The sequence below is a fragment of the Nicotiana tomentosiformis genome, chromosome 7, assembly GCF_000390325.3.
Source record: "Nicotiana tomentosiformis chromosome 7, ASM39032v3, whole genome shotgun sequence".
In the NCBI taxonomy this organism is placed as follows: domain Eukaryota; kingdom Viridiplantae; phylum Streptophyta; class Magnoliopsida; order Solanales; family Solanaceae; genus Nicotiana; species Nicotiana tomentosiformis.
Genome location: NC_090818.1, coordinates 46,924,749 through 46,946,677, shown reverse-complemented (window position 1 = coordinate 46,946,677; position 21,929 = coordinate 46,924,749). Strand labels below are relative to the sequence as shown.

At 37.0% G+C, this 21,929-nt stretch overlaps 3 protein-coding genes across 5 annotated transcripts; all 3 read left to right on the top strand.

The window, feature by feature from the left end:
* The first annotated feature begins 8,413 nt into the window (after positions 1–8,413).
* Positions 8,414–17,504, top strand: LOC104104924 (G-type lectin S-receptor-like serine/threonine-protein kinase At4g27290). Of its 3 annotated transcripts, XM_009613118.4 has the most exons (8): positions 8,414–9,939; positions 10,521–10,670; positions 10,787–10,947; positions 11,393–11,603; positions 11,794–12,031; positions 12,112–12,262; positions 16,355–16,550; positions 16,970–17,126. In XM_009613118.4, exons 1-8 carry the CDS (start codon positions 8,670–8,672, stop codon positions 16,984–16,986), a joined length of 2,394 nt encoding a protein of 797 aa, XP_009611413.1. In that variant the 5' UTR covers positions 8,414–8,669; the 3' UTR covers positions 16,987–17,126. The 3 variants fall into 3 exon arrangements, with proteins under 3 accessions (XP_009611413.1, XP_070037598.1, XP_009611412.1); XM_070181497.1 differs by lacking the exon at positions 16,355–16,550 and having other exon boundaries at positions 8,416–9,939; positions 10,530–10,670; positions 16,970–17,504; XM_009613117.4 differs by lacking the exon at positions 16,355–16,550 and having other exon boundaries at positions 8,417–9,939; positions 16,970–17,504.
* A 2,139-nt stretch (positions 17,505–19,643) lies between these two features.
* LOC138895562 (uncharacterized) lies at positions 19,644–20,141 on the top strand. The gene has a single exon (XM_070180264.1). It carries the CDS (start codon positions 19,644–19,646, stop codon positions 20,139–20,141), a length of 498 nt encoding a protein of 165 aa, XP_070036365.1.
* A 959-nt stretch (positions 20,142–21,100) lies between these two features.
* Positions 21,101–21,508, top strand: LOC138895561 (secreted RxLR effector protein 78-like). Its single transcript, XM_070180263.1, has one exon. The coding sequence runs from the start codon at positions 21,101–21,103 to the stop codon at positions 21,506–21,508; it is 408 nt and encodes a 135-aa protein (XP_070036364.1).
* Positions 21,509–21,929: the final 421 nt, after the last annotated feature.

The following is a 21,929-nucleotide window of genomic DNA, read 5'->3' as shown; positions in this document are numbered from 1 at the left end:
GATATATGTGGCAGAGATACTTGTGTTAAATCGATGCATGACCAATATTTTATAATTTCTTTGGCATGCACATGTTTGGACTACATTATTGACAAGATAGCATTGGAAATTTCATTACATAGTGCATCTAAGAGAGGTTTTTATTGGACAACTCTAAGTAGACATAAATTTTATTGGGATGATGATGTCCATATACTTTATAAAGGAGTATTTACACCTATTAGGCTTAACTGAGTTAAGTGGACACATGGTCACTATCTTATTTTATTCCTACCATTTTTTCAGATTAGTGGATGTCATTTACTAGTGCGTGATTTCTTTTTCTTGCAAGGTCGAAATTCTAGGACGAATTTTCTTCAAGAAGAGGGGAATGATAGCATCCTAGGAAGCTCAAATCTATTCAAGGACAAGAATGAAGCTTTGAAATCTCAAAGAGGGCCTTTAACAAAATGTCAAGCTAAAGAGTTGCAAAACAAGGTCATTAGACTTCAAGTGCAAATAAAAAAGTTGTTAATTGGGATGGAGAGCTCAAGGATAAAGGATATGAGTTGTCTAGGTATTATAATTATTTTATGGTCCAAATTCATGTCCAAGAAAAGGTGGATTAGATCCCAAGAGATATCCTCTAAAGAAGGTCCAAATCAGGCCATTATTGGACCTATTTGGCACCTAAAAATGTGTCCAAACTTGCAGCCCAATAATTCTTACATGAAGCCAATTTTTTATAACATAAAAAGGATTTAATTGCCCAATAAAGGTTCAATAGGCGTGATAGAAGTTGGGTACAAGTTGGTTCCAAGTTGCTTGCACGTTGCCTCCAAGATTTCCTATCTATGATTGTTTTGTGACTTTCAAGATTCTATCCAAGATTGGTTTTAACTTATTTCCATATATTTTGGTACTAGATTTATTACTTTCCTAGGTAGTTAAGGTTATGTTTTCCTTTTCCTAAGATTGTTGGAGTTACTTTCCAAGATTGACTTGGTTTTTGTTTCCTAGTGTTTTTCCTTTTCCTAAAGTATTTGGACTTGTTGTCCAAAGTAGTTTAGGACTTTATTTCCTTGTTTTTAGGTAGGAATTTCGTGACCCCCTCTCTATATAAATGGGTGTCTTCTTTGTTTTTAAATTTTAGATTATTATAGACTATTATCAATAAAAATTGTGAGATTTTTCTTACACTCTTGTGTGTGGCTACTCTTGGATTTATTCTTCAACCTTCAAGACTCAACTTAAGGTGGTAAGATTAAACTCTTTCAAAATCTTAGATCACTCCTAGATATTCAATAAAGGTGATAAGTTTAGGCTTATTGTTGTTCTTGTTATTCTAAATGGCCGGGTTTCACAATCTATCTCTTGTTTTTAATTCTCTACCAAAGGCGATTAGTTCTTTATTAGCTAATTGTTGTTGTTAGGATTCAACTTCAAGAATAGACTTCTTTAATTCAAGAAACTCTTTCTTGAATTCAATCTATCTTTAATTTTCCGTTGTTTTTTTGTTTCTTTATTTTCTTTTAGCTTCTGCAAGTTTTTTGATTTTTTTTAGTAATTCTTGGAACCCTATCATGTTGTTATCATTACTTGTACGGTGTCCATTATGAGGTTTATACCGATTACCGAAGTCTACAACATCTGTTTAAACAGAAGGATCTTAATTTGCGGTAGAGAAGATGCTTAGAGTTGCTTAAGGATTATGATATCACCATTCTCTATCATCCCGGAAAGGCCAATGTGGTGCCGATGCCTTGAGTCGTAAGGCGGAGAGTTTGGGCAGCTTAGCATACTTACCGGTAGCAAAGAGGCCTTTAGCCTTGGATGTTCAGGCCTTGGCCAACTAGTAGTTAGATTGGATGTTTCCAAGCAGAATCGAGTTTTTGGTTTATGTGGCTTATCGGTCTTCTTTATATGATCGCATCAGAGAGCGCCAGTATGATGATCCCCATTTGCTTGTCCTTAAGGACACGATTCAGCACAGTGATGCCAAGGAGGTCACTATTGGGGATGACAATGTATTACGGATGCAGGGCAGGCTATGTGTGCCTAATATAGATGGTTTGCGTGAGTTGATTCTCCAGGAGGCTCACAGTTCGCGGTACTCCATTTATCCAGGTGCCGCGAAGATGTATCAAGATTTGAGGCAGCACTATTAGTGGAGGCGAATGAAGAAAGATATAGTTGGGTTTGTAGCTCGGTGTTTAAATTGCCAACATGTGAAGTACGAGCATCAAAGACCGGGCGGATTACTTCAGAGACTTGAAATTCCAGAGTAGAAATGAGAGCGTGTTACCATGGACTTCGTAGTTGAGCTTACATGGACATTGAGGAAGTTTGATGCGGTTTGGGTGATTGTAGATCGGTTGACCAAATTCGCGCATTTTATTCGAGTTGGTACTAATTATTCTTTGGAGTGGTTGGCTGAGATTTATATCCGCAATATTGTTAGCCTACACGGTGTGTCGGTGTCCATCATTACAGATTGGGCCACGCAGTTTACATCACAGTTTTGGAGAGCAGTGCAGCAAGAATTGGGCACACAGGTTCAGTTGAGTACAACATTTCACTCTCAGACAGACGGGCAGTCTGAGCGCACTATTCAGATACTGGAGGATATGCTACGTGCTTGTGTCATCGATTTTAGAGGTTCTTGGGATAAATTTCTACCACTCGCGGAGTTTGCTTACAATAATAGCTACCAGTCGAGTATTCAGATGGCTCTGTATAAGGCATTATATCGGAGACGGTGTCGATCTCCGGTGGGTTGGTTTGAGCCGGGTGAGGCTAGGCTATTGGGTACTGACTTAGTTCAGGATGCTTTGGATAAGGTTAAATCGATTCAGGAGCGGCTTCGCATGGCGCAGTCTAGACAGAAGAGTTATGCTGACAGGAAGGCCCGTGATGTTGCTTACATGGTTGGGAAAAAGGTTCTGCTCAAGATTTCAACCATTAAGGGTGCGTTGAGGTTCGTAAAGAAGAGAAAGTTGAGCCTTCGATATATTTGGCCTTTTGAAATACTTAAGAAGGTTGGAGAAGTGGCTTATGAACTTGCTTTGCCACCTAGTCTATCGGGTGTTCATCCAGTATTTCATGTATCCATGCTCCGAAAGTATATCGGAGATCCGTCTCATGTTTTGGATTTCATCACGGTTCAGTTGGATGGTAATTTAGCTTATGATGTGGAGCCGGTGGCTTTCTTGGACCGACAGGTTCGAAAGTTGAGATCAAAGAGCATAGCTTCAGTGAAAGTGCAGTGGATAGGTCGGCCAGTTGGTGAAGCTACTTGGGAGAATGAGCGGGAGATATGGAGCAAATATCCACACCTATTTGAGACTCCTGGTATAATTCTAAACTCGTTTGAGGACGAACGTTTGTTTAAGAGGGGGAGAATGTAACGACTCGGCCGGTCATTTTGAGTATTACAACCCCGTTTCCCCATTTACTGCTCAGCTTATGCTTTACAGTTGTTATGTGACTCGCCAGGGTGATTAGTTCGGGTCCGGTGAGGTTTTGGAATGAATTGGAATACTTAGTTCTAAGGTCTAAAGCTTAGGTTAAAATAATAACTGGATGTAGACTTATGTGTAAACGTCCCCGGAATAGAGTTTTGATGATTTCAATAGCTATGTATGGTGATTTTGGACTTAGGAGCGTGTCCGGAAAATTATTTCGAAGTCCGTAGTTAAATTAGGCTTGGAATGGCTAAAATAGAAATTTAAGTTGGAAGTTTGACCGGGGAGTTGACTTTTGATATCGGGGCCGGAATCCAATTATAAAAATTGTAAATACCTCCATTATGTCATTTATGACTTGTGTGTAAAATTTGAGGTCAATCGGACTTGATCTGCTAAGTTTCGGCAGCGAATGTAGAATGTTCCGACGTTATTTCTTCGAGAATAATTGGTATCACATTAAGTAAATGAACTCCAAATTCGTATTTTATTGAAGCATTAGACACCCGTATTGAAATTTCGGAGCCATAGCAAAAAGAATCGTCGAATTCGGACATGGTATGAGAGAGTGCCCATTTCCGTATCGGGGATGATTTTTCGTCGCCGCCAGCGTCCAGGGTAGCGTGGGGCGCTAGCCCTGTCGCTATGAATTTTTGGGATACTGGAAATTGCACCACAGACAGCGCCCCACGCTACCTGTGACGCTCGAAAATGTCAGAGGCTCTATAAATATGAGGAAAACTTCACAAATTTGACTCGTGGTTGAATGGGCGTTCATATTTTATAACTTTTGTCGGGTTTCGAGATGTGGGACCCACTGTTGATTTTTGAGTTAATTTTGGATTTATTTGTGGAATATAGCATTTTCATGTGGAATTGATTCCTATACCTCGTGTTGATTATATCGTATTATTTTGACTTAGATTCGAGGCATTTGGAGGCCGAATCGCGAGGAAAAGGCTTATTGGAATAAAGAATTGCTCGGATTGAGGTAAGTAACATTTTTAAATTTGGTCTTGAGGGTATGAGACCCTGGATTATGTGTTATGTGATTGGTTTTGGAGGTGATGCATATGCTAGGTGACGAGCGTGTGGGCGTGCACTATATGAATTGTGATTTAGACAAATATTATTGGACTGTGTAGTTGAATTATTTGTTGATATCCGTACATTCTATATGTGTTAGAGAAAATTGAGCTGAGACTCGTATTAAAAATCATGCTTAGACATATGCTGTTATTATTGGTACCCAGTGGGGTCATTTCTGTGATTGAATTATACGCTCAAGAATTGTAATTTCACGCTCAGTCATGTTAATTCATTTCGTATCATATCTCAGTCTATGTTGCTATTTATTGAGGCATCATATCATTGTTGTTGGGCTGCTTATCATGATTTCTGAGAACCCAAGAGACTGGAGAGGTTGATGACTGAGTGAGGCCGAGGGCCTAATTGTGAGGATATTTATGGGATCGGGTTGCACGCCGCAGCATGTTTCATTGATTTATGCCATGATTGGCTTGATATAGCGCTTGGGCTGAAGGAACCCCTCCGAAGTCTGTACACTCCCCCAGTGAGCGTATGTACCTACTGAGTGCGAGTGCTGAATGCGAGTGCCGAGTGATGAGTGACTGTGAGGAATGAGAGACTGTGAGGAAAGAGTAGCTGTGAAGAAAGAGTGATGTGAGGTTGGAGTGAATAAGAGGACTGAGTGACTGTTACTCTGAGATGATGCATTTATTTCATTATTTGCTGCATTTCAGTTGTAATATATCACTATTTTGGAAATTTCAAAAAAATATTATTTTCTGTTTTGGTCAAACTTGATATGAAATTTCAGTAAAATCTTAAATGTTGAACTTGAGAGCATGCTTACTCTTTTATATTAGAAAGTATCGTATTTGGACTTAGCTGAGAAGCTGGTCACTACTTTTAGTTATTTATTTATTATTATTACTTACTGAGTTGGTTGTACTCATACTACACCCTGCACTTCGTGTGCAGAAACAGGTGATCCCGGATACAGTGGGTGTTAATTCTTTCACACAACCGATTTTTCAGAGATTCAGAGGTAGTTGTCATGTTTCGCAGACCTTGTCTCTCCTTTCTTATCTCCCTCTTTACTGTATTTGGTCTCAGATTATTATAGATTGTGTTGTCTAGACTTGTAATGTATAGATACTCATGTACTCGGTGACACCAGATTTTGGAAGTATGTGTATCAGTATTTGCGAGACTTGTGAATTGTGCTTAAATATTATATTTTTAAACTTAAAAAGAAATTGTGATTTATTGAGGTTGTCGGCTTACCTAGTATCGATATAGGCGCCATCACGACAGGTTAAGATTTTAGGTCGTGACATTCAAGCACCAATTGTACTTTATTGTGACAATAGTGGTGCAGTTCCAAACTCGAAAGAACCAAGTAGCCATGAAAAGAGTAAGCATATTGAACGTAAATATCATTTAATTCGGTACATAATACAGAGAGGTGATGCAAAAGTGTTAAAGATTGCATCAGAGAACAATTTGACAGACCCGTTTACAAAGAGCTTGCCACAACAGAATTTTTACAAGCATGTAGAAGGGATGGATATTAGAGTTGTAGACGCATGGTTATGAGTCTAAGTGGGAGATTGTTGGGATACACTGTTAATCATGCGGTTTAGATATAGTATTTTATTTTATTCTTTATAGAATAATTATTTATTTCATTTATTCAATTCAATAAAGTATTATTTTAAATAGATTATTTGTTACATGTGTATCATTTAGTTATGTAGTAGACAATTTAGTGTATGAAGTCTTAGCTCATGCAAAGAAGATTAAATGGTCGGTTCTCATAATTAATAAACTATGTTCACAATCGAAGATATTGTTGGAAAAAATATCTTAATGATTGTAGCACAAGATTAAAGTATAATTTATCTTGATTATGGGAGTGGTTTTGCTCCAACTTCTTGTGCTAGTATACTTAGTGTATATTGAACGGACCAAGTAGAGAAAATATGTTTTGTACTAAATATATATAAAATATTTTCTCTAATTCATTAAATAATCTTATACTCCTAATCTTGATATAGTTATTATGATCAATGTGATTTGTTTATTATTTTGATTTATCAAAAGGTACAACTCTATTCAAAGTTAGTGTATGCCTAATAAATTGGATAATAACGAATATCATTTGTGAAATAATAATTAGTTGATAGAATCTGTGACTCAGTTTTGAGTTTGATGATACCACTTTATGTATGCTTATAAGTTTTCATGTGAAAACCCCGCCAGTGGATTTTGTATCCGTCACATGAAATAGTTTAAGCGTAATTATAAAGGATTTAATTAGTTGATTAAATTAAATTGTTAGTGATTTAGTTTAATTAACAAGTATTTGTAATCTTAACATGGGGGGTAAAATAAGTGTTAGTGAATTTTCGATATTCATATTGAGGAGTTCAATTGTGTGTTTTTAGTGGAATAAACTGCAATTAATTATAGTAGAATTTAATTCATCCGAATTTTTGAATTAATTTTATAATTAGTAGCCTCTTATTGTTTCTGTGGTCTCTGCTATACCTAGTAAAAACTAGGACAGACTTGGGTAGAAAGTGACTTGGGAGAAAAGTTATCCTTTTGAGTTAGAGTAGGATTCTACTTGCACTAGCATAATCCTACACGTTTTTGAGCCCTTATTGTGGCTTAATTTCGGGTCTATTAAAGGAAGACTAGTTTCACCTAACAACTAACAACTCACTCTTAGTTGTATTATTTTTCCCACTCAAACAATTTCGTCCAAGGTCTTACAAGGAGCATAGTAGAAGACTGTAACCCTGGATTCTTGCTCTGTGGATGACCTGTACAACGATTTCAAGAGGTTAGTACTTTTAATCTCCGTATTGAATCATTGTCTAGTTTACATGTCTCTGATACCATGATTATATACTTGCTTCCGCTACGCATGCTCTAACAGATAAAACAAGTAAGATTGAAAAACAAAATTCCCTTCTAAGAAAACTCTTTTTAGCTTACTCAAAGAAGGTCAAGGTTACAATTGGAAACTAAAATTTATCCAGTTTTAATGCCAATCATATGTTTTATACACTACTTATCTCATTTTTAATGTGATGAGCCAAGTAAATCATAAGTAATAATTAATCCCGGAATTATTAATTTTAATATATTAAACCTTAATTCTAAGTTTTATGAGGAAAATCGTTTAAAGATTGTTGGACTTGCTGAACCACACAATCGTCTATCTTTCCTTCGGTATGTAATTTTGATTTTTTTTTTTGATAAAGAAACAAATGTGTGAATTCTCTCTTTTGGCTTTTGTTGACTATTATTAAACCACCAAATGTGATACATGAAATTTTTAGTTAAACTTAAAAAAGTTAAAGAACGACAAGACTGGTATGAACTGTCAATTTCTTAGTCGTTTGTAGTGAATCATGTGGTAAAATTCAAGTGCATAAGGAACTTCGAATAACTAGTTTGGCCATATATAAGGAGTATTTTGCCAAAAAGTAACTAAGATGTGGACAAGTGTGTCAAAATTGTCCAAATATCCCAAACTCAGTTTATCTTCCAAGTTGAGTCACAGAATGAATTTCTTTTTTCAGGTTAAAAATATAGTTATATTTGTATATTACTAGTTAGTATGTATCAATTACAAAATGGAGTGCTCATTGTTGCACTCGGAAATATATAGTTTGTTCACACTAGCCGTAATTCTTCTAAGTTTCCATTTGTCTGCTTCCAAAATTTTAACAACATACTGAGGGAGACGTGGAACTGCCAAAGACTAAGCAATCGTTTGGTTACCGGGGGAATTAATCCCTCTATAAAATTTGAGATTATATTTATCCTGTATTTAGTTATAGATATTAGCTAAATAATGTTTATACTAAACTCTAGGTATTATCTATCTCATATTAAATGAGGGCAGGAATTATAATGTTCTATCTCATATTTAGTACTATGCATCTTATTTCCATTCCTTGGCAGCAAATAAGCCACGCCATCTGCTCCCTAAACCCATGATTAAGAGCTGGTTCTCCTATGTACTTGGAATTGACCTGCAAAATGAAGTCTTGGTCGTCTCTCAAACCACCGACGGAAGGGAAGACCACAAGAGAAAGGACATATTGACTTGTCTTATCCGCCCAACACACAGTTAGATAGATTCTCTTTAACTATTTTGAAGAAAGATGCAACCAAAATATAGCCATGTATACATTTCTATTCAGTCTACTTATCTGCTCCATAGTTTTTAATCAAAAGGTTAATGGTCAAGGGGATACCATAACTACAACTCAGTTTATCAAAGATGGTGAAACTATTGTTTCCTCTGGTGGATCATTTGAATTAGGATTCTTCAGTCCAGGAGAAACTTCTACAAATCGATATGTTGGAATATGGTACAAGAAACCCTCTGTTATTACTCCAGTTTGGGTTGCTAATAGAGTAGCTCCTGTCACCAATAAATCTGGGGTCTTGAAAGTCATTCAGTTAGGTGTTGTTGTTCTTGTCAATGATACTAATGCCACTGTTTGGTCAACCAATTCATCAACAACGGTCCAAAATCCTGTTGCACAGTTGCTAGACACTGGAAATTTTGTGGTGAGAGATGCAGATGATCCAAATCCTGAAAATTTCCTCTGGCAAAGCTTTGATTATCCTAGCAATACATTGCTGGCCGGTATGAAACTTGGAACGGACTTGGTGACTGGATTAGAAAGGTATCTTAGCTCGTGGAGAAGCAATGACGATCCTGCTCCTGGGGATTATACTTATCATTGTGATCCTACTGGTTATCCACAAAACCTTATGAGAAAAGGTCCTAATGTGACTTTTAGAGCAGGGCCATGGAATGGTCTTCGGTGGAGTGGTGCACCCAACATGGTGAACAACTCAATCATCTCTTTTGGCTTGATCATGAACAGTAGGGAAATTTATTACAATTATGAACTTGTGAACAAATCTGTTATTTCGACTTTAGTGATAAAGCCTTTTGGGAAAACTATGCGAATCATTTGGATTGAAAAGACTCAGAGTTGGGTTAATTATCACTCTGCAGATGCAGATGACTGTGATACCTACAAATTATGTGGTGTATATAGCACTTGCAACATTCTGAGTGATCCTTTTTGTCAGTGTTTAGATAAATTCGAGCCAAAACATCCAGATGATTGGATCAGGTCAGACTGGTCGAGTGGTTGTGTGCGGAAACACCCACTGAATTGCACGGGAGACAGGTTTCTAAAGTACTCTGGTGTTAAACTGCCTGATACACGATTTTCTTGGTTCAATAAGACAATGACACTAGATGAATGCAGGGCAGTTTGCTTGAGAAACTGTTCGTGTACGGGTTATACTAATCTGGACATACGCAATGGAGGAAGTGGGTGCTTGTTATGGATTGGGGAGCTGGTTGACATCAGACAGCTATCTCAATCAGGGCAGGATATCTACATTAGGATGTCTGCTTTGGACATAGGTAATATGCAATTTACTGATTGCCTGAGATACGTTCTGTAGAAAGCATCAAACATCTAAGAAACTTGTAGAGACCTTTTTTCTTGCCAAAATGAAACCTCCCTGCCATCTAAGAAACTTGTAGAGACCTTTTTTCTTGCCAAAATGAAACCTCCCTGCCTTTAATCTTGGCAAGTTTTGAAAGAACTACACAAGGTTAAACCTATAATAGTACAAAACTCTCACTACACAATGCTTGTGGTCAAGAATGATTCACTGAATAGTTCAATTTGATAAGGCTTGTCAGAAAATAAAGAAAGAGGATTGTATATACAAGGATCTAGCTGTAAACTTTAAGAAGGTTGCGGTTCTACTTCTCCACACAGATTACTATCCTTTAGGCTGTCCTAAACACATTCATGCCCGTTTCATTAGCGATGGACTACTTCAATGCCATCAGCAAAGCTCATATATTCCACATTACGGAGAAAAAGACTTCTTGGACCTTCCTGTTTTCTAGGAAATAAATAGAACAAGTATAAAGAAGTGGATAAAAACTTCTACTATTAGTAGAAACAACTATTTAAAATTTTTGGATGGCAGATGTTGCAGGTTCAGCTGGATCAAAGGGAAAAAAAGCTGTCATACTTGCAGTAGCTTTGCCACTATTGGTTGCGTTGATTCTGCTAGGTCTAGGTGTAGGCCTGATTCTTTACAAACGAAGGAGAGAGGATCCAGTGATTACAACAAAGGGTAAGCAAATCATACAAAACCTGAAGCGGCTAATTATGGTTATTAATTCTGTTTATCACTAATATTTCTTGTGGAGCGTGGTCTGAACAAAGTCTATCTACATGTTCAAATCGCAGGGACATTAAGTGGTCACAGCAACAAGAATGATAACAGTAATCAAAGTCACTCTGAAGATTTTGAGCTACCACTTTTTGACTTATTTACATTAACCAAGGCTACTGACAACTTTTCATTTGTGAACAAGATTGGAGAGGGTGGCTTTGGACAAGTTTACAAGGTAGAAACATTTCTCAAACTCCAAGTAATGATACTCAAGACTCGAGAGCACATTGAACAAAGCCGTCTAATTTCTTTGCTTTACACAAAATGAAAATTAACTCTTGGGGTCAGTACATACAGCAGTGTATGATAGTATGATGAGTGGAACGAGTAATAAGTAGAGAGCCTTATTTCGAGACCAACAATGTATTAAAAAACAAAGGTTTCAAATTCAAAGTAAGAAAGGGGCATATACTGTGAAGCTTCAATCCATCCACGGGAGAAAATTTTGTCCATTTTTTGGTGCAAATTAGTGGTATGCTTAACAGTTTCTAGCAACATCTCCTCTAAATAGAAATGAAGTGTGTGAGTGGATGCCGCCTAAACAAGAAATTGACTGGAATAGTAGTGCAAAAATGACCATTCCCTCGATCGAATTTCTAACAGGACTGCTACTTTTACAGGGTGTCCTAGAAGATGGACAAGAAGTAGCAGTGAAGCGGCTTTCAGAAACATCAGAGCAAGGACTTCACGAGTTCAAGAATGAAGTTAACTGCATTGCAAAACTTCAGCATCGGAATCTTGTAAAGCTTCTAGGATGCTGCATTCAAGGAGTAGAGAAGATGTTGGTGTATGAATACTTGCCAAATAAAAGCCTGGATTTATTTTTATTTGGTTAGTCTTTCACATCTAGTGTGCGCCATTTCTTTCAATGCAATCAATTGTTATGAGTGATATAAAACACCTCATACTTAAAAAGTTAAAATGCTAATGTTCAAGAAGGGATCTTCTAATTTTATTTCAAGTGGAGGTTACTTTCGTGTTTATTGAAAAATTATTGTAATAAGTTGAAAACATTTGGCAGGTGAAGAAAGGAGCGCAATACTTGATTGGCCTAAGCGCTTCAACATTATTAAAGGAATTGCTCGAGGATTGATGTATCTTCATCAAGATTCTAGGCTCAGAATCATCCACAGAGACTTGAAAGCTAGCAATGTCTTGCTTGATAATGAAATGAACCCAAAGATATCAGATTTTGGGATGGCTAGAAGTTTTGGAGGAGACGAGACAGGAGCCAACACACGACGTGTTGTTGGAACATAGTAAGATTTAATCTTTGACATGTAGTTTATGAGCACTTGCATATCCTGCATTATATAATCATGCGGTTTCTTTGTTGCAGTGGTTACATGTCCCCAGAATATGCAATCGATGGGATATTTTCAGTGAAATCAGATGTCTTTAGCTTTGGAGTACTAGTACTAGAGATTGTGAGTGGAAAGAAGAATAGACGATTTGTTCATCCAGACCACCACCTCAACCTTCTTGGACATGTAAGTCCTAATTAGTGTAACTCCTAAGTGAAAAAGACTTTACTTAGAAAAAGTATTTATTTAGTTTTATGTGCTCATGGTAAATTACATGTACATTTCTACTATAAGCTAATTGGTAACCTGTTAAAATGTTGGGATTCATAGCTTAGAAGATAGCTTAGGAACTGATATTAGTTAGTATGTGTGGCAGTCCAACTGTATTTAATATTTGGGCATCCAGTTCAAATCTTGTACTTATTGTATTTGGGCTTCCGGGTCCTATATATATAGAGGCCCAACTTCTGAGAACAATACATAGAAAAATAGAATCATTTTGTACAGCCTTTGGAAAATATAGAAAAAGTCAGATATTTCTTTTTCTCTCTTCTCTTAGAACCCTAATTGGGTGTTTCTCATTTTCCTTCGATCTCTGAATCTAACATGGTATCAGAGCTATGGCGTTTAAGATCTATTCCTCCGTCGATGTGCGGTGATATTAGTGAAGTTCTTTTTGCCGAATTTCATTCTGATTCTGGTGTTCGTCGGAGATCGAAATCTAGGTTTTGCAAGGAAGAAATCGTTGATGAAAAAGGAGTTCTTTTCTTTCAAATTGCCGCTGTGATTTTTTGGATTTGGACTGCGTCAATCCTATTTCAGCTCATCTTCTCAACAATCTCCGTCTGTCTCTTCATTTTTGTCAAGGTCGTCCCCTTCCGGTAGCGAACGGTGTTTTTGGTAACATCGTCTCTTCTCACTAGCTACTTGTTAGCTTGTTGTTGTTCTCTGTTATGCATGTACAATTTTTTGTTTTAGAAACTTTAATTTTTGAATTCCACTATTGTTAGTAGTCTGGTCCAGTTTTTTTTGTTGCTTTGGTTGATTGTCAATATGAAAAATAATTCTGAGACTCTAGTCGATAGTGTAGGAACTTTATCTTGTACTGTTTTTCATCCGGATGATTACACTCATCCATGTCACCCACTTTATGTTCACCCCTTGGATGTTTTGGGTGCTTCTCTAATTTCTGTTCCTTTTGATGGTTCTGGTTATTCTAGCTGGCATAGGACTATCTTAGTAGCTTTGTCCGTTCGTAATAAATTGAATTTCATAAATGGTTCATCTGTCAAGCCACCTACTGAGTCCCCTTTGGCAAGGCAATGGCAGAGATACAATGATTTAGTCATCTCCTGGTTGACAAACTCCCTTACCAAAGAAATATCTCGTAGTGTTGAGTATTCTGAGTTGGTCAAGGATATTTGGAGTGAACTTGAGGAGAGATATGGAAAGGCTGATGGAGCTAGGTTGTTTGAATTTAAGAAAGAGCTGGCACACATATCTCAAGGTTCACTAGACATGGCATCTTACTTCAATACCATAAAACAACTCTGGGATGAGATATCTTCCATTTCTGCCAACCATTTGTCTGTTTGTACATGTGGGGGTAACAAGAAAGTTGAGGAAGAACAGAGAGTTTATCAGTTCTTGATGGGTCTTACTGATACTTATCTTCAAGTAAGGAGCAACATAATCATGATGAAGCCCTTGCCCTCAATGAACACTGTGTACAACATTTTTTTGGCTGATGAGAACAGAGACAAGTTTCCTCTGCATCTCATTTTAGCAACAATTCTGCCTCCTTTAATGTTGGGGTTTTTAAACAGAGTTTACCATCCAAGGTCAATTTTGACTCTCCCATACCACAAAATCCTCATTTAAGGTTTAATTCAGAGTCTCAAAAGTCCTCCTTAATCTGCTAGTATTGCAAGAAACCAGGGCATGCTATTGACAAGTGCTACAAATTGCATGGTTTCCCTCCCAATTTCAAGTTCACTAAAGGGCTTGGTCCTAGAAAAGCAGCTGCACATGTTGAGGTTGATCACTCTGGTGATGTTGGGATTGATAGTAGCACTGTTGGACAGAATGTTGGACAGCTCGAGTCTTCCCAAGCCTCTTCAGTCCCTCCAGCTTGCCTGTTTGTCAATTTTTTTCTGAAAAAGGTATTGTACATCAGACTTCTTGCCCTCATACCCCTCAGCAGAATGGGGTGGTGAAAAGAAAACATAGATATCTACTTGAGACTGCCTACTGTTTCAGTCTCACCTTCCCCTTAAATTCTGGGGAGACTGTATCCTCACTGCCATTTATTTGCTAAATAGATTTTCATCCCCTTTACTAAATCACAAAAGCCCTTATGAGTTACTCTATGGAAAATTGCTTGTTTATACTCATCTTAGAGCTTTTGGTTGTCTTTGCTATTCCACTATTTCCAAGTATCTTAGAGACAGATTTCAACATAGATTTGTGCCTTGTGTGTTTGTGGGTTATCCCTTTGCTAAGAAAGGATATAAGTTATATAATCTGGAGACTCACTCATTTTTTGTGTCTAGAGATGTTGTCTTTCATGAACATATTTTTTCATTTCTTCAATCATCCACAAATTCCTCCAGTTTATGTCCCTTTCCTTTTTCTGTATGTTTTGATGATTCCCTTTCTACTGCTACTTTTTTTCCTCCTGTTTCTCCTACTTCCACTTCTTCCACTCCTATTCCTATTACTCTTGCCTCTTTTCTTCCTGCCCCCTCATCTAATTCTCCTCCTCCACTCTCACAACCTTCTGCATCTATTTCTCCTCCTCTTGTTCCTCTTTTCCCTTCCAATTCTTCTTCTCCTCCTGCTCTCAGGAGGTCTTCTAGAATTCACAAGCAACCTGAATATCTTAAAAGCTATGTCTGTCAGTTAATTGGCTCCACTCCTGAATCCTCCTCTAGTCTAGTTAAGCAACATGTTTTTGAACCTTCTACCTATTCTCAGGAAGCAGCTGTCCCTGAATGGCAGGCTGCTATGAGACAGTAATTTGAAGCTTTGGAGACTAATAAAACTTGGGATATAGTTGAGTTGCCTTGTGGCAAGAAACCAATTGGATGCAAATGGGTTTATAAGGTTAAATACAAAGCTGATGGTTCAATCGAAAGATATAAAGCAAGGTTAGTGGTTAGGGGTGATACCCAAGTTGAAGGAATTGATATTCATGAGACTTTTTCCCCTGTTATAAAGATGTCCACTATTAAAACTCTTATTGTTGTGGCAGTTAAGAAAAATTAGCCCCTCTTTCAACTTGATGTTAATAATACTTTCTTACATGGTGATTTGGATGGGGAAGTTTACATGAGACTACCCCCTGGATTGTCTGTTCCTTCTACATCCTCCTCTGTCCCACTTGTTTGCAAGCTGAGAAAATCTCTATATGGGCTGAGACAGGCCTCCGAGCAGTGGTACGCTAAGTTGTCACAAGCCTTACAGTCCAGAGGGTATACTCATACTCTCAATGATTATTCTTTGTTTACCAAAGGTTCTGGGGACTCTCTTGTCATCTTGGTTGTGTATGTAGATGGTATTGTACTTACTGGGACTGATTTGGGGGAAGTTCCTGCTTTAAAAGCTTTTCTTCATGATCAGTTTAAAATCAAAGATTTGGGTCTTCTTAATTACTTTCTTGGTATTGAGGTGCTATATTCTTCTTCTGGAGTTCTATTGCATCAAAGGAAGTTTATTCATGATCTCTTAAAGGAGTTTCATTATGATGTCTGCTCTCCTATTGTTTCTCCTCTTGAGTTGCATGAGAAACTTAAAGCTAAAGTAGGGGATTCTTTGCCTAATCCTGAGGTTTATAGAAACCTTGTTGGGAAGCTGGATTTTTTAACTCATACTAGGTCTCATTTGTCTTTTGCTGTCCAGCATTTAAGCCAGTTTATGCAGCATCCATGTGCTCCTCATATGAAGGCTGCCCTTCATCTATTGAGATACATTAATGGTACTTCACATTACGGTATCTTCTTCAACAATTCCTCAGACCTTTCTCTTCAGGTGTTTTGTGACAGTGATTGGGGCTCTTGCCCTGATAGTAGAAGATCAACTACAGGTTTTTGCATTTTGTTGGGTGGTAGTTTGGTGTGCTGGAAATCTAAGAAACAACTTGTGGTATCTCTTTCTTCAGCTGAGGCTGAATATCGTTCATTAAGCAAAGTTGTTGTTGAAGTTATATGGTTGTCCAGACTGTTGGTTGATTTTGGTCTTCCTGTTTATTCTTCCATTCCTATTTTCTGTGATAACCAGGCTGCATTGCACATAGCAAAAAATTCAGTATTCCATGAATGGATCAAGCATATTGAGTTAGACTGTCACTTTGTCCGGAGCAAGCTCGCAGATGGGCTGATCAGCTTACTTCATACCTCAAGTGCTTCTCAAGTGGCTGACATCTTCACCAAATCCCTGCCTGGCAATGTTCACCACCTTCATCTTGGCAAGTTGGGTATTGTCCCACCCTCCAACTTGGGGGGGGGGGTGTTGGGATTCATAGCTTAGAAGATAGCTTAGGAACTGATATTAGTTAGTATGTGTGGAAGTCCAACTATATTTAGTATTTGGGCCTCCAGTTCAAATCTTGTATTTATTGTATTTGGGCTTCCGGGTCCTATATATATAGAGGCCCAACTTCTGAGAACAATACATAGAAAAATAGAATCATTTTGTACAACCTTTAGAAAATATAGAAAAAGTCAGATATTTCTTTTTCTCTCTTCTCTTAGAACCCTAATTGGGTGTTTCTCATTTTCCTTTGATCTCTGAATCTAACATAAAATGGCATAACTAAATTACTATCACAGGGTTAAACTATGCTGATAGTGCAAGAGTTGATAGTTTATATAACTTAAATCCTTTGATATGCAGGCATGGCTGCTTCATGAAGAAGGAAGGCAATTGGAACTAGTCGATTCAAATCTGGTGGACTCATGTTACGTATCAGAAGTGCTTAGATCAATCCATGTGGGATTGCTATGTGTTCAACAGAATCCGGAGGACAGGCCAAGTATGTCTACTGTGATTATGATGCTGAGCAATGAAGGCATTTTGCCACCACCTAAACATCCTGGCTTTTTCACTGAAAGGAATGTTAAAGATGTTGAATTTTCTTGGAGTACACAAACACCTAGTTCTATAAACGAAATTACCATCACATTGTTGAATGCTCGATGACGCCTGTCCAAAGTGGGCTACACCTTCCATCATTTCTCATAATGTATTAAGTTCCTCCCCTTCTTTTTTTAATTAGTTAGAAGATTATTTTGTAGTAATTCTATTGTAATACGTCTACATTTTAAGTTAGGATTTCCTACTCCTATTCAATTTCACAGAGAAGTTAGATTCAGCTAGCAACAGCTTACTCTTTGCATTCGTTATATAAATCTCTCTCAAATTTTCTTAATTGTGCATATATGAGTAGAAATCCCTTACCGCCACAAGGTAAACCTGCAGCAATATGATCGGCATCTATATTTGTTTCACCCAATGCTTTAGCTTGATCATAGGGGAAATCACATTATAAGAACTTGTCTCTGCAAATTCATCATCGTCACCTTTGCAAGAAGCCTCATTTCTTCTGTCAATTTCACCTGATTGCAAGACAAAGATTTATGACAATGAAAATATAATAAAGAGATCAAAAGCAACAACTAAAAGGAAAGAAGACACCGAACAACCAAATTCAAAACTTGCAAATTAATTGTGTAGAGACTGGAACTGGAAATAAACCGTATCAAGGAGAAGGAAACGAAATTGGAACAGTGGCGTAAAAAAGAATGAAGTTCAACAGATAGAATGAAAAACGTGCTGCTAATGCTTTGCGTTGATTTTGCGAGAAGATTGCTCCAAAATAACATTCAGATTTAGAATTTACCAACTTGGGCAGAAGTTCAGCTGCATTAGGTAAAATATATACTACTTCCGTTTCAATTTATTTGAACTTATAAAATAAATAAAAGACTTTTAAAACTTGTCGTCTAAAACGATCCAAGATATTTGTATGACTATAAATCATACCATTAAGGATAAAAGAAAATTTTTTAAGATTTAATTGTTTTCAAATTAAAAAAGTCATTCCTTTTGAAACTAGCTAAAAAGAAAATAGGTTTATTCTTTTTGAAACGAAGGGAGTATGTTTTCATATTATATACCGTAGAATATTGATATGATGCTATATAACAAAAGCACTTAGCTTGTCATAGTAACTATATTTCAAGTAACGGTAAAACGTCCAAGTAAATAAAAACATCTCAATAACGATAAGAATATCTCATGTAAAAGTCCGCTATAGATCATCAATATAGTTAAAATTGTTTTCAATATCATATATTGAACGGACCTGTGCCACATGCAATATTCAACACATTAGGTAACACATTTCATTTATAAATCACAAATCATGTATAAATCTTGAAGTTGTGAAAGCACACGTTGTGGTAAGGTTACTACTTATAGTACTCGTGTCAGAATACCGCACATGTTACTGCGAGCAATCTGTTCGGCTTCTTCAACTACCTATATTGTCACAAAATGAATCTAAGTATCAACTTCACGAACTAACAATAGAATTGATTCACAATAACCACCGCTTGAGGTTTCATGCCGAACCCTCAATTCATCAAATTGTGTGTGTCCATTGTATGGTAAACACATTAATCCACAAACTACCAATTACTACCCATTCATAATATATTCGTCCAAATCCCATTCATGTAGAGTTCTATGAATTTTCTTAATTTCCTTAACCCTAGTTTCCATCTGTTAATCCCATCTCAACTTATCATAGCAACTTATCTAATTTACCCATAATTAATATATAAAGTCAATTATATAAGCCTTGAGTCCAGAGAATTGCCTTTTAAAGTGTCCCTATTAAACAAGGTTCAACTTCCAATTCGCTAATCTGTATATGAGTCAAAATTGAAGAGCTAAACAATTCAAAACCAAACATTGCAGAATAGGTGTATTATTTAAGACTCGCATTATTTGCTAGTAGAGGTAGCTTGTTGTAACGTTTATTTGCGGCCCAACAAAGTGTTTTTGTTCCCAAAAGCTGGTGCGTTGCTCCAATATTAGTTGTTGCTGCTTCTTCTCTTTCAATTCCCGTCGCAATTCGCAAGGCTCTCAAACAGCTTAGTATTTTTTGGGCTAACTAGTTTCTCGGCACATGCATTGAACATATATATTATTCATGTAATAAACGATATTATAAAATTATATCATATTATTAAGATAAAACTTTGAGTAAATAATTCTACGTGAAAGAATAAAGTAAAAGTTTTTATGAATGGTTAATGTGAATTATCGTATGGTGACTTGTTTGTTGAGGTCGAGATAATTAGATATTATCTTAAACTACCGAGGTAAACAATCAAAATTTTAACAGTATCTTAGCTATCTTTTCCAATGGATTTCAACTAATGTTTTGAACCCCTAAACATACTATCAAAAGTTTGTTCCTTACTGTTTCTGGAACAGTTAATGTGACCCAATTGTTGTTGCTAATGATGAACAACAAATTACTTTACACATAAAAGATAGTATGCATGATAAAGGTCTTTATGTCACTGCAGTTTATGCAAAGTGCACAGTTGTAGAAAGGAAAGATCTTTGGAGCAGCATAGATAATATTAACATGATCATTGACGGACCATGGTGTATTGGAGGAGACTTCAATGTTATCATGGACCCAGATGAAAAGTTGGGTGGCAGACCCCACAGAGCTCACAGGAGTTTTGACTTTGTTACTACAATGGAAACTTGTGGTCTCAGTGACATTGGCTTCACTGGCCCTAAATTCACCTGGTGCAACAATTGGAGGCCAAGAAAAAGAATTTGGAAAAGATTGGATAGAATTTTTGTTAATGATCAATGGGTACAAGTTTTTCAACATAATTATGTGAAACATTTGGTAAGGACAGGCTCAAACCACAGACCTCTTCTAATGAAATGCCATAGTGATCAACATGAGATCATTAAGTATTTCAGATTCTTGAATTTCTGGACTGAACAACAAGATTTCTTGGAGGTGGTTCAGTGAGTATGGGACATTCATGTTATAGGGAATGCTATGTGGAGACTAAAGACTAAACTTCAAACCCTGGGAAAGAAGCTTAGTCAATGGTCCAGGGAAATTGTGAGTGATATCCACCAACAGATTGGTGATTGGGAAGCTAAGGTCCATATACTTGAATATCTTGATATTCAGATGAACTCTGAGAATAGTAGGGAAGAACTCAATCGGGCTCATGCAGAATATATAAAATGGTTGGGTTTACAAGAGTCTCTTTTGAAACAAAAGACTCAAACCAAGTGGTTTCAGGAGGGAGACTACAATACTAAGTATTTTCATTGTGTTCTAAGAGAAAGAAGAAGAAGATTACAACTTCATAGAATAAAGGATAGCAAGGGAAGATGGGTCGAGGGGGATGAAAAAATTGCCAAGACTGTCATTAACCATTTTAAAAAGTTGTCTAATCTTCCTCAACCTGTGATCAAGCACAATGTACTTATTTGCATTCCGAGGTGCCTAACTGATTTTGACAATTTAATACTCTCATCTATCCCTGATGAAACTGAAATAAAAAATGTTGTTTTCAGTCTTAGTGCATAGAGCACAATTGGTCCTGATGGCTTCAATGGGACCTTTTTTCCAACACTGCTGGGAGATAATTAAGAAGGATGTGGTTGAGTTTGTCTTGGAATTCTTTAATGGGAAGAATCTTATAAAGTTTTATTCTCACACATGTTTAGTTCTTATCCCTAAAGTTGAGTCCCCTTCTAGTTTTTATGAACTAAGACCGATTAGTCTTAGTAATTTCACTACCATTATTTCCAAAGTTTTGGCAGAAAGACTCAACGTTCTTCTTCCCAATCTCTGCTAATCAAAGTAGATTTGTTAAAGACAGGCTCATTTCAGAAAATATTTTGTTAGCCCAGAAAATCATTCAAAATATTTCCAAAACCAATAGGGGAGGGAATATGGTTATAAAACTACATATGGCTAAGGCATATGACAGGATGTCCTGGTCATTTCTGGTAGAAGTTCTAAAAAGATTTGGTTTTGATGACCATTGGATAGACATGATTTGGAGGATGATCTTAGATGTTTGGTATTCAATCATCATTAATGGCACTAGAAGAGGGTTTTTTACTTCGTCTCAGGGACTCAAGCAAGGGGATCCCATTTCCCCCTCTTTATTTATCCTGGCAGCAGAGGTCTTATCTAGATCCCTTAATGCCCTTCATGAAAGTGCTGATTTTGTTCCTTTCACCATGAGCTCCAGAGACCCTCTTATTAATCACCTGGTATATGCTGATGACATAGTCATTTTTACCGGTGGCAACAATAGATCAGTCAAACTCATTATGAAGCAGATAAGAAACTATGAAACCTCCTCAGGATAAAGAGTTAATAAAGATAAGAGTTTCTTCCTCACTGATCCAAAGGCTGGGGCATATAGAATAAACAGGATGAGGGAATGCACGGGGTTTATGGAAAAAAACTTCCTATTCAATTATCTTGGTTGTCCTTTATACATATGAAGGAAGAAACTTGAATATTTTGATGGAATGTTGACTAAAGTGACCAAAAGACTTAACAGTTGGCAGGAAAAAATGTTGTCTTATGGTGGCAGGGTGATTTTGATTAAAAGTGTCTTGCAATCCCTGCCTTTGTACACCTTGTCTGCTATGAGTCCTCCTAAGGGCACCTTGAACCTACTGGAAAAACACGTGGCTAGATTTGTTTGGGGATCTACTAGTGATAAAACCAAATACCACTGGAGCTCTTGGAAAAATTTATGTCTTCCCAAAGATGAGGGTGGTA

Bases quoted from the DNA above. Each gene is read 5' to 3' on its own strand.
- LOC104104924 (XM_009613117.4), top strand. From the start codon at position 8,670: ATGTATACATTTCTATTCAGTCTACTTATCTGCTCCATAGTTTTTAAT. The intron at 10,948-11,392 runs GTAGAAACATTT...CTACTTTTACAG, and splicing joins GCTTTGGACAAGTTTACAAG to GGTGTCCTAGAAGATGGACA. The intron at 12,263-16,969 runs GTAAGTCCTAAT...TTTGATATGCAG, and splicing joins ACCTCAACCTTCTTGGACAT to GCATGGCTGCTTCATGAAGA.
- LOC138895562 (XM_070180264.1), top strand. From the start codon at position 19,644: ATGCATGATAAAGGTCTTTATGTCACTGCAGTTTATGCAAAGTGCACA.
- LOC138895561 (XM_070180263.1), top strand. From the start codon at position 21,101: ATGGCTAAGGCATATGACAGGATGTCCTGGTCATTTCTGGTAGAAGTT.